General features: G+C 38.2%; 1 protein-coding gene across 4 annotated transcripts in view; it reads left to right on the forward strand.

Annotated features, from left to right (window-relative positions):
* Positions 1-16,863, forward strand: part of LOC130905310 (glutathione hydrolase 1 proenzyme-like) — a 59,347-nt gene that overhangs the window by 18,630 nt on the left and 23,854 nt on the right. For 2 of the 4 annotated variants that reach the window (XM_057818587.1, XM_057818586.1), the window contains exon 3: positions 4,446-4,593. In XM_057818587.1, the coding sequence (XP_057674570.1) occupies positions 4,446-4,593 (148 nt within the window). Of the gene's footprint in view, positions 1-4,445; positions 4,594-14,460; positions 15,338-16,863 lie in introns of those variants that run through there. The other 2 variants (XM_057818588.1, XM_057818589.1) reach the window with 2 other exon arrangements.

A 16,863-nucleotide genomic window follows, 5' to 3' on the forward strand; every position in this document is an offset into this window, starting at 1 on the left:
TTAATCGCAATTAATCGCAATTCAAACCATCTATAAAATATGCCCTATTTTTCTGTAAATTATTGTTGGAACGGAAAGATAAGACACAAGATGGATATATACATTTAATATACGGTACACAAGTACTGTATTTGTTTATTATAACAATATATCACAACAAGATGGCATTACCATTATTAACATTCTGTTAAAGCGATCCATGGATAGAAAGACTTGTAATTCTTAAAAGATAAATGTTAGTACAAGTTACAGAAATTTTATATTAAAACCCCTGTTAATGTTTTCGTTTTAATAAAATTTGTAAAATTTTCAATCAAAAAATAAACTAGTAGCCCGCCATTGTTGATGTCAATAATTACTTACACAATGCTCATGGGTGCTGAAACCTATAAAATCAGTCGCACCCAAGTGCCAGCAGAGGGCGACAAAACTCCGAAAAACACAACAAGTACACATTTCACTGTGCTGTCATTTTAATCTGTTTGAGCGGGGCATTTGTGCGTTAATTGCGTCAAATATTTTAACGTGATTAATTTTTAAAAATTAATTACTGCCCGTTAACGCGATAATTTTGACAGCCCTAATTATCCAAAATCATTTTAAAATGCTTTTACTGGCTGATATTATAGGCTACCCGATAATATCAGACAACTCTATTATACAGTATCGAAAATGGTATTGCGTATTTATTTAAGTATCGATATTGAGCTCAAACTTTTATATCGAGACAACAGTACTACACATAGACCTCAATACAGCAACTATCCAAGATCATAGATTGGACATCTATCACCGTCAATGGGTTAAGACCAACAAGTTGGGAAAAAAAGGGTCAGTCTTATGAATTCAACATTAATTCAGCGTCCTTTATTTGCATATTAGTTTTAAATTCTAAAAGGAAAAAAAATGCCAAACCATTTTGTAAACACTGTGCACTTCGGCATTTTAAATCCTGCAAAACCAGTTTCTATTTTTGATCTGTTGTTGAATTTTGAAGTGCTTATTGGACCTTGTGTTCTTTTTGCTCTTTGGATATGAATAAACATGATGTCGTGCAGACAAAACAGATGCTCTACTCAGACACCACTACAGCCCCATAAAAATAAGACAAATATGCTAATTCATAGAGAGCAAAGCTAAGCCAATTTCCGACAATATCATTATCATGAGGACTTTTAAATTGCCACATAGCTCAAATAAACTGTATCGATGTTGCGGTGCTTTAACCCCTTAAACAAGGGATCTGGGGGGGGGGGGGGGGGGGGGAACGCTGCAGCAACAAATGTAGACAAACAATATAATAGTTAAGAGCGTATTGATATGTTGATCTGGACTGATATCTCAATTAGGCACCATTGAATTGAAACTGGTCGAAAAACAAAATATCAATCTACAAAGTCATCTCTTAGATGCTGTTTCGTTAACTCTTTAGAATCCATTGACGGCTCGAGGCATCCAATCTATTTGGATAACGAATTGTACGTTCTAGCGCCATCAATGGCACTGAAACATGAGCAGAGGAGTTCAAATGAATTGGATTTCAAGTGTTGTCAACGGTAGACAATGAATTTAGAAATAATGTTTGCAATATTTGTAATTGCAACAATTGTAAAAAAAAATCATTTTAAAGAACCTTTGTCATGTTGTGTGCATTCTCAGTTCCTTTTTTCTCATTCAGCACCTGATTGATTTTCATAACACCCTTGAATCTAAGTGAAATCGAATTGTGGCATAATTTGTACTATTAGCAAATATGCAGGATGTTCCAAAATGGTTGACCCCATTCTGAATGCCCATATCTTGGAAACTACTTGATGGATCTTAATGAAACTAAATACACTTTATGTTGAAGGTCCTAAGTTTTATTGGTTAAATTTACAAAGAAAAGTACAAATATTTGTTGGTTCTATGACAGATTTTCATAAATGTTCAATATGAGCGCCGCCTTTGACTCTGCACACGTCGAGTCAGTATTCGAGCTTGTGTCAAACTCGCTGAAATTTCTTGAAATTTTTGGTGCCAAGTCGTAATTTGTTTTGTAGTTGGTGCCTTCTTTGCAAAAATTGTGAGGAAGGCACGCTGCACTGTCTTTGGTGACGGAGTCCGAGCATACTCTAACACGCAAAATCATAGGCAGAGTTTGAGTTTTGGGGCAGAGGGGGCACAACATGTTGATGACACCAAAACGCAGTGTCAGCAATAAAATTAACTTACAAGAATATCTATAATAAGTTGACAATCAGCGCTTTTTGTTTCCCATCATTCTAGAGGGGAATTCGAAATGAGGCTGCTAAGTCAAAACTTTTAGCCAAGAACGCCATCCATCGAATATGGTACACCCGCCGGAGTCGTGCCAATGTAGTTACCCCAGTCAAAAATGGTATCCCCTGGGCGGAGCCATATGGAGGTAGATTTGTGTCTTTATTATTCAATACCAAAATAAGTTGCTCCAATTTTTTTTAAAAAAAATGCTTCAATCAAAATATATATTTTCAATAAAAAAAGTCGCTTCAATCCAAAAAAAAAAAAAAAAAGTGTTTGAATGCAAAAACAAATTTGAAACTCAAAAGAATGCACGTGAAAGCTATTTTTCCTTAATTTCATTTTTGGGGGGATTGAAGCAACTTTTTTGAAGTAATGTTGATTTGTGTTTGGGCCACATTTTGGCTCGGACGTTTTTGTCTTATTCAATCAAAAAGTTGCTTCAAAAAAATATATATTTTCAAAAAGAAAAATAACTTCAATCAAAAAAGGAAAAATTTCAATCGTAGATAACGTTTTTGAATGCGAAAAAAAAATTTGAAAAAAAAGTTGCTTCAAAAAAAAAAAAAAAAAAAAAGTTGCTTCAAAAAAAAAAAAAAAAAGTTGCTGCAATCAAAATATATATTTTCAAAAAAAAAAAAAAAAGTCGCTTCAATCAAAAAAATGCCAAAATAAATATGAAACTCAAAAAAATGCACATGACAGCTATTTTTCTCTGATTTTTTTTTTTTTTTTTTTTTTTTGATTGGAGTCAAGTTTTTTTTACTGAAGCAACTTTTTTGATTGAAGTAATGTTGATTTGTGTTTGGGCCACATTTTGGCTAGGATGTTTTTGTCTTTATTAGTCAATCAAAAATGTTGCTTCAAAAAAATATATATTTTCAAAAAAGAAAAATCACTTCAATCAAAAAAAGAAAAGTTTTAATCATAGAAAACGTTTTTGAATGTGAAAAAATGTTTGACATTGAAAAATTTGCATTTGAACACTTAATTTTTCATTGAAAAAGTTTTCTTTGATTAAAGCAATCCTTTTTGTGTTCGGGCCATATTATGAGTAGGACGTTTGTGTCCAAATCATTCAATCCCAAAAAAGTTGCTTCAATCAAAAAAAAATATTTTCAATCAATGAAAAAAATCATTTGAAAAATAAAATTGCCCTCCTCTATTTTTTTTTTTTACAGTATACCGTATTACATCATATGCAAAGCAAATGACCGTCTAACGTGCTAGTCACATGATCTGTTTGAAAAATAATTTTGACCCATTATAAAAATAAATTATTTTATTCATTTCATTTATTTTTGTTGCAGTTTTATTGCTTTACAACTTTATATATATATATATATATATATATATATATATATATATATAGGAAAGTCATATTTCATGCAATGACACTTTTCGGCCACCAGGGGGGGCCTGGCCCCTGGCCCCCCCCCCCACTTAAAAGCCGTTTATGCGCAAAATGCCTTTTCTTTTGAAATGAATGGCATTTCTATCTTTTCAGGTTAAGAAATGCCGAACGTTACACACAAAAACTTGGAATGTTTCTACAGAAGCTGTGAAAATTTGAGGTCATTCCAACGAAAATTGTCAAAATTATTGGCCTACGAAATAGGGTCAAACATTTTGGAACACCCTGTATTATAACCTGTCCAAAGAACTGATATTGTATCGTATCAACATGAAATTGGTGATGGACACTCCTAATAACAGTACACAACGGTCATATTCTTTATCCTCTGTGAAAAACAACAGACATTAGTTCCATACTGTTTTTTTTTCGTTTTTTTTTTTTTTTTTTTTTTTTTTTATGAACGGTCTTCCTATCTGTCTTATACTGCCCCCGGGTGGATAGTCAATTGGACTATTCAGGTGAATACAATATTAATATCGATGACAAAAGACCTTTTGAGTGGCCCAGGGAACAAATTAAACTCATATTTCAAGCAATGTTATATATTTAAGTACAAGGCAATGCTTTAAACGGGCTACGATATATGCTACTCAATTACAGTCTATGCACTTCTGGTTTAAATTGGCTACCAATGACGGTGATAGACGTCCAATTCATTTGAAGTAGTAGTAGGTATTGCGCAAGTATGTGTAACAATGTGTGCTTGAACAAACTTTAAAGTAAGAGTAAAGTAAACACAATTGTTGTGTCTTGTCACCTTTCTCAGCAGTTTGAGCACTTCGCCCGCTTGCTCGGAGCGGTGCTCCCGAAGATGTCGCTGGATGTCGCGGATCCAAGCCACCCGCTGGACGTACGGGCTGTGGTTGCTTTTGCGCAGCATCGCCGGCAGCTTGTCCGACTTGAGCATCAAGGAGGTAAACAGCAGTTCCCCTCCGCCGCCTCCTCTGTCGCTTTGCACCGGCGCTTCATTCCTCTGCCGCCGTCGCTTTGTCCACCTGCTTTCCAAATCGAGACTTCTCTGCCTGCTTAACTTGGAGCCCATCACTCCCGAGAGTAAGCTTTGTTGTGAGGACGCGTGAACGGGAGAGTAGACGAATGCAATGCGGAGGCATCCATGCTGAGGAAAGTTTGAACGCTGCACAACGTGAGAGCGGTCTGTGGGAAGTCTGCGCTCTTTCGTCCCCCTTTCTTTCCCCACTCGCATCCCCCGTGCACGCGCTTTTTGCTCTCAGCCAATCAGAGGAGCGCTCTCTTAACAGCTGCTGGCCTGACCTCTCAAAACACAAGCATCAACAGAATCACTAGACAACATTCAGAAAGTCAATCTGTTGGCTTCCATTGACGGGGATACACGTCCAATCATTGGCGAGAGTTTGACTTTTGGGGCGGGGGGGGGCACAACATGTTGATGGCCCCGAAACGCAGTGTCAGCAATAAAATTAACTTACAAGAATATTTATAATAAGTTGACAATGAGTGTTTTTTGTTTCCCATCATTCTTGAGGGGAATTGTAATTCTAATTCTTTTCGCCAAGATTGTCATCCATTGAATATGGTACGCCCGTCGGTGTCGTGCCAATGTAGTTACCCCAGTCAAAAATGGTATCCCCTGGGTGGAGCCATATGGAGGTAGATTTGTGTCTTTATTATTCAACCAAAAACTATGTCGCTTCAATTTAAAAAAAAATGTGTTTGAATGCAAAAATAAATTTGAAACTCAAAAAACTCCCCAAAAAATGCACGTGAAAGCAGTGGCGCCACCAGGGGGTGGCCAGGGGTGGCCACGGCCACCCCTATAAATTGTTTGGCCACCCCACTGGTCACCCCGCTTGCCAGTATATAGTTACATTGTTGTAGCTTCAGTTATGCATTTCATCCCAAATGAATGCATTTATTTTGTTTTGTTAAATGTAGGGCTGTCAAATTTATCGCGTTAACGGGCGGTAACTAATTTTTTAAATTAATCACATGAAAATATTTATCGCAACTAACACAGTCGCGGTACGACTCATTCACGCATTGCCGTAAACAGCCTACAATGGCGCCGTTTTACTTATATACAGAGATGAGAGACAGAGTGCAGTAGATACAAGCATTCATTGGGGTCGTGCTTTTAATTGGCAAAAGCTTTGTCATCTCTCCCACAGCAACTATAAATATTGTGGGAAGCGACGTGGGGAAGAATGACAGGAGTTGATTGTTTTCTTAACACCCTGTAGTGTACCCAATGCAGAGAAGATATAACATTTGCAGCCACCACACACAGTCATGGTTGCACCACTTCCCATCATGCATTTGGGCAGAACAGTTAAGTCGCTACAGTATCATTTACTGAAAGCTCAACAAATACACTAAATGGCAATATTTAGTCACAATATACAAACTCACATTTATCCTATAAGAATTACAAGTCTTTCTATCCGTGGATCCCTTTCACAGAAAGAATGTTAATAATGTTAATGCCATCTTGTGGATTTATTGTTATAATAAACAAATACAGTACTTATGTACAGTATGTTGAATGTATATATCCGTCTTGTCTCATCTTTCCATTCCAACAATAATTTACAGAAAAATATGGCATATTTTAGAGATGGTTTGAATTGCGATTTATTACGATTAATTAATTTTTAAGCTGTGATTAACTCGATTGAAAATTGTAATCGTTTGACAGCCCTAGTTAAATGTACACCTTATGCCTAATATATACATAACGCAATAAAACAGAATTGTTATGGAACTCAAAATGTTGACTGGACAGTTATGGACTATGCACATTAAATCATTAGAAACATCAAATATTACACAATACACCAAAGTATATCAGTAGCCGTGTCCTTAAGTCTTTCTGATAGTTTACCCCTGACCTTTTTAGTGCAATAATATCATGAAAACCTGAAATTATGGCTTTTAGTTTTGGCCACCCCAAGATTTTAAGTGGCCCCATCTGGCCACCCCTATGAAAAATTTCTGGAGGCGCCACTGCATGAAAGCTATTTTTCTTTGATTTTTTTTTTTTTTACTTGTTTTTGGGCCACATTTTGGCTAGGATACAGTATAGGAAAGTCAATTTCATGCAATGACACTTTTCGGCCCACCTTACCCCCACCCTTAAAATCCGCCTATGCACATAAGAATCCGATTTGTTACATTAATACTGGTATAATTATTATCATATTATTATTCCAATTTTTATTCATAATCTGTCTTGCCCTATGAAATTGCTATTTGCATTAACAGCAGTATTTGCTATTTGCAATGTTAACAGCAGTATTTGTTAAGGATTTAGTGTAGGTTTTCGGGCTGTGGAACAAATTAAGGAATTATATTGTATTCTTATGGGGAAATCCTGCTTGACATACGACCATGTCGACTTACAAACAAGGTCCTGGAATGAATTAACTTTGTATGTAGATGTACCACTGTGCTTACTTTAAGAGCAAATCCCCCGTAAAAATATTTGGAAATATATTTTAAAATACAACACAAATCTGGATTACGCCCTAAAATGTCATGTTTCTCATGCCCCCCAATCCAGGGCCAGCCCTGGGTGATTAGCTGTCCTAGGCAAAAGAGTAGCAAGGTCCCTACCCCCATCCCACTCAAAATTTTAAACTATTGTATTTTGTAAACCTATTTTCACAACTTTAGCCATTACTAACAGAATGGCCCGGAATAATACTTGTTCTGGGTTGTTTGGAGCAATGTTTGTTAAATCGACACATAAGAAACCTCAAAATCAGGGCTTCCCCATGATTTTTTAAATTTTTTTTACGTATGCTGGACGGATTTATCGAGTAGTATGGCCTAGCGTTGCTCGGGTTTGTGTAACATAAACGCAATAAAACCGAATGGAAGATAAAACCTACTTCCCTTAGAGATGCAGCTAGAATGTAGTAATAATAAAAGGACACCATAAAAGGGTTAATGTGCAATCACTTTAACATCACTATGTACAATATTATGGCAAGCGAGGTGGAGAAGAATGACAGTTTTTATGTTTTTAGACGAGTTGCTCTTTTGCCCCATACACCGCATGACCCCAAGAGACAGTGCCTTTATTGAACAAAAAACACCAGAACATAAGAACGGCAACCACCTCTCTCAGTCATGAATGCCACAGCTACCAGGAATCATTGCGGGCATAACACACAATAACAATAACTTTCCCTACAGTATAAACAACCTTTTCTTTTCTTTTTTTTTGTAAGTCAGTGCCTTGTTTTGGAGTAGTCAAAGCCACAATGTATACTCACAGCACATTTAAATTGTATATGAACTGTTAAATTTGAAAGCCAACTGCGAATTGCAATCGCAAAAGACAAGTCATTTGCCGCCAAGATGGCACTAAATGGAGGCCCACACAGATCAAACCCATCTAAGAACACTCCCAGACACATAGAGTACAACTAAGTATAATTTCTTTAAAATACAGCCTTCCGTTTCAGAGTCCATGGAGAGTTAGTTCACAGACACACACGTACACACAAAGTTCCATTTAAATATACAGCGGAGCAAATAAGTATTTAGTCAACCACTAATTGTGCAAGTTCTCCCACTTGAAAATATTAGAGAGGCCTGTAACTGTCAACATGGGTAAACCTCAACCATGAAACACAGAATGTGTGGGAAAAAAACATAAAATCAAATTGTTTGATTTTTAAAGAATTTATTTGCAAATAATGGTGGGAAATTAGTATTTGGTCAATACCAAAAGTTCATCTCAATATTTTGTTACGTACCCTTTGTTGGCAATAACGGAGGCCAAACATTTACCATAACTCTTCACAAGCTTTTCAAACACTGGTGCTGGTATTTTGGCTCATTCCTCCATGCAGATCTCCTCTAGAGCAGTGATGTTTTGGGGCTGTTGTTGGGCAACATGGACTTTCAACTCCCTCCACAGATTTTCTATGGGGTTGAGATCTGGAGACTGGCTAGGCCACTCCAGGACCTTGAAATGCTTCTTACCAAACCACTCCTTTGTTGCCCTGGCTGTGTGTTTGGGATCATTGTCATGCTGAAAGACCCAGCCACGTCTCATCTTCAATGTCCTTACTGATGGGAGGAGATTTTCACTCAAAATCTCTCGATACATGGCCCCATTCATTCTTTCCTTTATACAGATCAGTCGTCCTAGTCCCTTTGCAGAAAAACAGCCCCAAAGCATGATGTTTCCACCCCCATGCTTCACAGTGGGTATGGTGTTCTTTGGATACAATTCAGTATTCTTTCTCCTCTAAACACAAGAGCAGTTCTATTTTGGTTTAATCTGACCATAACACATTCTCCCAATCCTCTTCTGGATCATCCAAATGCTCTCTAGCGAACCGCAGACGGGCCTGGACGTGTACTTTCTTCAGCAGGGGGACACCTCTGGATTTGAGTCCCTGGCGGCGCATTGTGTTGCTGATTGTAGCCTTTGTTACTGTGGTCCCAGCTCTCTGTAGGTCATTCACTAGATCGCCCCGTGTGGTTCTGGGATTTTTCACCGTTCTTGTTATTATTTTGACGTCACGGGGTGAGATCTTGCATGGAGCCCCAGATCGAGGGAGATTATCAGTGGTCTTGTATGTCTTCCATTTTCTAATAATTGCTCCCACAGTTGATTTCTTTACACCAAGCATTTTACCTATTGCAGATTCAGTCCTCCCAGCCTGGTGCAGGTCTACAATTTTGTCTCTGGTGTCCTTCAACAGCTCTTTGGTCTTGGCCATAGTGGAGTTTGGAGTTTGACTGACTGAGGTTGTGGACAGGTGTTTTTTATACCGATAATGAGTTAAAACAGGTGCCATTAGTACAGGTAACGAGTGGAACCTCGTTAGACCTCGTTAGAAGAAGTTAGACCTCTTTGACAGCCAGAAATCTTGCTTGTTTGTAGGTGACCAAATACCTTTTTTCCACTCTAATTTGGAAATGAATTCTTTAAAAATCAAACAATGTGATTTTCTGTTGTTGTTTTTTCCACGTTCTGTCTCTCATGGTTGAGGTTTACCCATGTTTACAATTACAGGCCTCTCTAATCTTTTCAAGTAGGAGAACTTGCACAATTGGTGGTTGACTAATTACTTTTTTGCCCCACTGTAAGTATCCATGATATTGATATGTTAGAAAACCTTCCGGAAGCGAAGCATCAGGATCCTTTCCCCCCTCTCCAAAACAACTTGGCGCCCCCTTCTCTAACTCGGGTATGCACCCATCCCTCCAATGAACAAATTGAATTGAAAATATAAAATATATAAAAATAAAAAGTTCAGCATAATTTTCTGCAGCAACATTTTGTCAGTTTTGTGTATTTAAGTGCCCTGTTTCAGGTCAGTGTTTGTCAGGTCGTCATCCATGTTGCGTTTATCATGTTCCTTGTCTTGCTTCATGCCAGGTCTATGCCCATTTATTTGATAGTTTGTCTTTTATTTGCACGTTTTTATTTATGTAAGGAGGATGCATTCATTCATTTTCCAAGCCGCTTATCCTGTAAGGAGGATGTTTTTATTAAATAAATATTTTATTAGTTTTGGGGCCAACACCTAATCTGCCTCGTCCTGCACTTTACGTCCTCGGCCGTTGAAAACCGTAACAATACCGGCTATTTTTCAATCAATATAAAAATATTACAGTGGCATAATTCGCGTTTTTCTATTACTCACCGTATACCAACATGCGTCATCTAAATAAATCTGTCATGGTGCAAAGTACAGTATGTGGCTGTTTGTATTGGGGCTGCAGTGACAAAAAATGTGGACTTTTAATACAGTGAACTTGCCGCAGCTGGGAAAACACTAAAATTAGGCAATGTTTCTACAGCTGGAACTAAGCAGGCAGCAAATAACCGTAAAATCTACTATGAAGTGAATACTCATCATAATTATTAGAGTTTTGAAATAAAAATGTATTTATAAGGCAAGCACTGACTACTCTTAACCTCTTAACGCACTAGATGTGAGTGAGTGGCGCAGTTCATGTGGTTGTACCGTATTTTTATATACTCTAAAGTAGGGGTATTACAAATATGAAAATGGTGAAACGTGTATCGTGATACTTTGTAACATAAAAGGTTATCGATATGCTCCTGCCAAGTATTGATAGATTGTTTTAAAAGGTCACACTTTGAAAGAAAAACAAAAACAAAAACAACCAGTTGCTACCAACGTCTTCCAAGAGAACGGTGCCAATGTTAGCTCATTGGCTGCCATTGACAGTGCTTGATGTCCAATCCATGTTGACGTGGCGGGGCGAATGAACAAACAGTAACCAGAGCATTTGGAGCCAGTTTCCCAGATTAGTGGACATTTACAGGTCACTTTCTTTTCATTTTAGGACATTTACAGGTCACTTCCTGTTGAGTTTGAGTCACTGCCTATTCATTTGAGGATGATTCCTTGGTCACTTCGTGTCCTGTAACCCAAAATCAACAGGACGTGACCCAGAAATGCCTTGAATTTATCAGGAACTGAATGAAAATCAACGGCAGATAACCTGAAATGCCTAAAAAAATTAAACTCATGGGTTGCCATTGACCGCCATAGACGTCCAATCCGTTTGAACTGGGAGGGATGGCAGCGAATGAACATTCGTTCAACACCCTCCCCTACTATTGATAAACTCAGGAAAAGGGAAAAGGTACCGTTCTCGCACACACCATATAAATGTTTGCATTAGTATAACACATTCATTTAACTATAGTATAGGCAGACTTCACTCAGTGGCCTTGAACACAGTAAAGTGAATCACCTTATCGGCGCTCATGAGGGGGAAAAGGAAAAATTGTACCGTTTCTCGTAGGCACCGTCTAACTGTTTGCATTACTCGAACACACGTAATATAATCAATCAGGGAATAGTATCATTTCTCATATTCACTGTAGAACTGCACTTCTCTAACACACCTAATGTAAAATAAATAGCACACCATAGTTCAAAGAAACAGAATAGATACACAACGCCATCTTATCACAGAAGCCCAACGTGGGCGCCACGAGCAAGATTGACCCACCAACTCTGGCAATCAGTCCTCCCGACAAACGAACAAGGACAAAGACCAGCGCGCTTTGTCCTAAAACAAGTAGTGCCAGCCCGGATAACAAAGTTGATGGCAGGCGCTTGTGACATCAAGACCAGCGTCGGTCGCTGTGGCAACCACATCTCATCCACGCACGAACCTAAACAGCCCGAAACCGGCCAGAGAGGGATGATCCCAAAGCAACGCACGGACACACCTTCGGCCGGCCCACAGACTTAAAAAACACTGGACACTGAGATAAGACAGATTTGCTGCTCGGAAACATCTGCTATGTAGCCTTGCTTTGGATTCAGCATTGCTCCCTCCGTCGTCTGTTTTTGCCTTGTTTTTGACCATTGACGACGAATAAATTGTCAACCTGTTTTCGGTGAGTCTTCTTTAAACTTTTGAAACATGGAGTCAGTACAAAGGGTTAAAATAAGAAGAGAACGCGCGAAGTTCCGCCTTCCCGGTTGGCGCACGCGAGGCAGCATCGGCCGAGCGGCTTTTTTGGCTTTCGCTGTTTCCATGCGGCTTTGGTTGGGGAGGCGAATTTCAACAATCAGAAGGATGAAAAGAGCTTGTTTTTCTGTTTATGACTTGTATAATAAAATAGAATAAACGGTATTTCCTGAGCCATGTATCGATAATTGTTATATCGCCATATTGTGAGATAATTGTTATTGTGAGCCTGGGTATCCAGGCTGTCATGATCTTCCTCAAAATCAGAAAAATCTGAATCCAAAAAAATGTGGCGAGGAAAAACATGCGGATGGTGGTCGGCGTGCACGCTGGTGCCGAAGTTTTCCCGCTGGGTCCACAATTGGTTGCGTCATTCTGTCAGGGACGCGGGCAGGCAGGCAGGATGTGTGGACCCAATTGCAGGGAACAAAATGCGGCAAGGCAGATGGCGATGAACTCAAAAAACGTTTTAATGATATCTAACAAAAACACAAAGTACAACCAAAACCACTGGGGATCAAAAGGGCAAGATTCAAACAAAACTTACTTAAATCGGAGGGACGAATACACGAGGGCTTGGACAGGACTTGACTCAGACACCGACACAGACATTGACGAGCACATGGGCATTGACAATGACGCAACAAGGAGTGAACAGAAAATGGGAGCTTATATACACACACGCAGACAAGGGTTAACGAGACAACAAGGAACAGGTGAGCACAGGAGGATAGACTAGGAGAAGGCACTTCAGGTGAAATCAATGGGCAATCACAGGGACAAGTCACACTAGGAGAAAACAAACAAAACCTAACACAGGCCCTCTGGGTGACTAAGTGTCCGAAGCGACGTGTCGCTAGGAGCCCCCCAACTGAAAAATATATATGGCGGAAAACACTCAGGTGATTCAAAGTTCCGCTCTGAGACCACCAATTTGGCCAAATTTCAAAATTGTCCGATATGCATGTGTGATACATCATTGGAAAGCTTAAAATCTCAACTTTCTGGGGGAAGAAAATTTTGGGACAGGAGGGCATTTTAAAAAGAAATATGTTTTTTAAACGGCAAAACCCTATCTGGAGGCGAGAGCACACGGGAGCAGAATTACAGACGCCATGACGTTAACGAGATATTATCGCGTACTTACCTTGTTTCGATCGAAAAACTCGATGTCGCATGTATCACTGAGTGTCATGACACAGCTGTGAATGGGCATACCTGGATTTTTGGGGGATTTCATGGGTAAAACATGTAATATAACAAGGGTCGCGATGCAGAAATCGCAGACATCAAGGAGTGGTCGAGATTTTCTTTTTCATATATTTACCCCTTTAAAAAAAAAAAAAAAAAATCAATTTTTCTTTCGGATTGATTATTTCTCATCTAACATTTCGGGGAAAATGCGACATTAACAAAAAAATACACTTTGGCGATAGTTATGAGGTAGATATCCGTTACTTTTTTACAGACGGCATTTTTTTCATTGTGACGTAATTTGTTTAAAAGTTTAAAATATGCGAGTGAATAATTTTATAAAGTCTTTTTTTTCTTAAACAAAATATTAGACATCAATTAATGATTCTAAGTTAAAAATGACGGACATTTTGAATAATAAATATAATTACCTTGTTTTCATGGCTGGGTTGAAACAAAAACGGGTGCGCGACATCTGTAAATGGGGGTTTTCAGGGTATAACAGGCAAATTAAAAATAGTTCAGGGGCTTAATGCGCCATGAATCTGCTATGGCAGCATATAAACATATTGTTCTATCAAACACAACAGTTGTTATTGCTTAAAATACAGCAGTTTCTTTTAAAGAGGAGTGCAAGAGCAAAAACTGCTTTTTCAGTCTTGTCTGTTTTTTCCGCCATATACGGTATATATTTATATTATTTATATTTTGCCAAAACACTGTAGAGGCTATTTTTTCTAAACATAAATGACTATCAAAGTATCCTTATAGTTGTCCTTATATTTGTTGCTTTTTTCCAGACAGAAACATAAGCACATTCATATCATTTTCTTAAACAAATAGCCTTAGAATTTTCAACACGGTTTGCCACTTGGGCTTCATGACCACTTGATAGCGCCATAGAGCAAATGAACCACCATGAAGCTCTGAATTGGCAGAAAAAGCTTCATTACTTCAAGAAGCTTCATTTGGCAATCATTGCTTAATGTAATCTCTCACTTCCCGTGGGAAAGACAGACAACCTCTGCTGCCACCTGCTGTCAACACTGTTGTCGTACAACATGCCTCCCAGCATGCATTGCAGCACTATAGAGGTAAACATCATTTAAATGTCATGTTCTGTGCTATTTATTTAGTCAGTGTTCCAGTTGTTAATTGCTAATTAAGCTATTTAGTTTGTTATGCGATAATTTTAGTTTCGTTTTGGAACCTATAGTTTGAATGATCTTTGATTTAATAATTTTCCAATATTTGTCCTTTTTCATAAAGTAAATCTGCTTACATACTGTAAGAGTGGGCTGTTCCTCCCTGCCTCATACTACTGTATATATGCTACAAAATAGCAGGTGGCTAATACAATCTTGGTTAGAAACAGCAAATGTTTTTTTTTTTTGCATTTTTTTTATATGTAGCCTATTAGAATGTACTTGAAATGTTAGAACACGTCCTGGAAGTGTAGCGTGCAAAAATTTTCAGGAAACTTTTTCCCCAAAACCAATTTAACACCCCTGCCCCTAGCTCGCCTATGCCCTGCTTGTATCGCAAATCGTATCGTGAGGTACCCAGAGGTTCCCAGCTTCATAGGCATATTTTCTTTATCCGCTGCGAAGAATGATTACTATTAAAAAACACCTCGAAGCACTGCTGTATAAGAAAAAAATAATAAAACAAATAAAAACAATGCGGGTTCACTGGTTTGAATAAATATTTGTCTAAAGTCTTATTTGAGGCTTATCATTAATCAAGAAAAGCTTTTGCGAGTGAGCCAGAAGGCCAGTCGGCAGGCATACTCTCCTCCTTTTCTCCGATTGGGCGAGCTCTGGAGGGGGCAGTGCGTCGCGTCCCGGGTGTTTCATCACAAGCTTCTTGCGTTCCTTTCCGTTCCCACTTGACAGGACTCTGGTGCACAGTCCCACTTGACCTCCACCTCTTGGCTCAGCTTGATTCTTTGACCCGCTTCGCCTCCCTCCTCCCCTCCTGGTGGTTGGTGGACCTTCGTTCTCGGTGAGGAGGCGCTTCATTTAACACTTTGCTGTATGTGATCTTTAAAAAAAAAAACTTCCAAAGGCCTCTGTGCGTCATGTTGCCAAGATGAGAGTTAATCTTTGTCACAGACAAGTTGAACCATCTTTGCAGATAAAGTGCAAGTCACACAGTTGAATGCAGTTTCCTCTTAATCATTCATTCATGGGCAGTGTGTTCTCCTGGTGGTCAGCCTTTTGCCACTTACACTTGTACACTTTAACATGCTTAACAGCCTAATACTTCTAAACTAGCACCACCAAATACTATTAGTACTGCTGCAATGCCAATAGTCAAATGAATATATTCTATTCCTACTTATATTAAAAGTTGTTACAATTTATTAATGATAACATGACACCTGTCATGAATATGAATGAGGGCTTATGACAGATGTCATTGAGGGTCATTTAGTAAGTTATGTAACTTTTGATGTCATATTGTGATTTTTTTTTTCTTTTTTCAAATGTCTTTGGGTTGGGATTAGAGTTTAAGAACTTTGTTAAAGTTAGGACACTTGATGACATCTCTCATAAGCATTTGTTTATGTTCCTGACTGTGTCATAATTATGACTTATGGCAGTGTTATGACACAAGTTCAAATAAAGTGTTACCCTAAACTTATTTTTAATTGTAAATATAAAAACTAATCATTTATATATTCCAAGAATGATTACACATACACATATTACATATTACACCTATATTGTTCCAGGTTCTAAGTGGTATTTCCTAGCTTTTATATGTCAATGTGACGAAACAAACTTTTGTTCCAAAAACTTTGGGTTTGCGCTCACGCCTTTGCAATATAAATATATATACACATTTTCCTCCTTTTTGACCTTAAACACGATTTATTGTTATAATAAACAAATACAGTACTTATTAGAGATGGTCCCGATCGATCGATATTTTTTAATTAAATCGTTTTCTAATTGTATTTAACGTGACAAACATAATATGTTACACTCATCCAGAGTCCTTAGTTTAGGCTTAAGGTAGGGTTATCAAATTTATCCCGATAACGGCGGTAATTAATTTTTTTAAAAATGTATCACGTTAAAATATTTTATGCAATTAATGCATGTGCTGCACGACCCACTCACGCATCGTCGCGCTCAATCTGTCATGGCGCTGTTTTACCTATATAGAGAGGTAAAAGGTAGCGTAAAATGAGTAGAGTGAATTTTGGCAGCCTTTGGAGCCTTTTTTTAATTGGCTAAAGCCTTACAATCTCTCTCCCCACGATTAAAAATATCGTGGGGAGCAATGTGGGGAAGCAAGGTAGTAATTGATCTTTTTCTTAACACCCTATGTTATTTCCCAATGCAGAGAAGATATATCAATTGGTAGCACTACGCACAGTCATGGTTGCACTTCCCATCATGCATTTGGCCAGAACAGTTAAATGGCTGCAGTATCCTTTACTGAAAGCTCAACAGATACACTATATGGCAATATTTAGTCACAATATACAAAGTCACATTTATCCTTTAAGAATTACAAGT

Source organism: Corythoichthys intestinalis, chromosome 17 (genome assembly GCF_030265065.1).
Source record: "Corythoichthys intestinalis isolate RoL2023-P3 chromosome 17, ASM3026506v1, whole genome shotgun sequence".
Classification (NCBI taxonomy): domain Eukaryota; kingdom Metazoa; phylum Chordata; class Actinopteri; order Syngnathiformes; family Syngnathidae; genus Corythoichthys; species Corythoichthys intestinalis.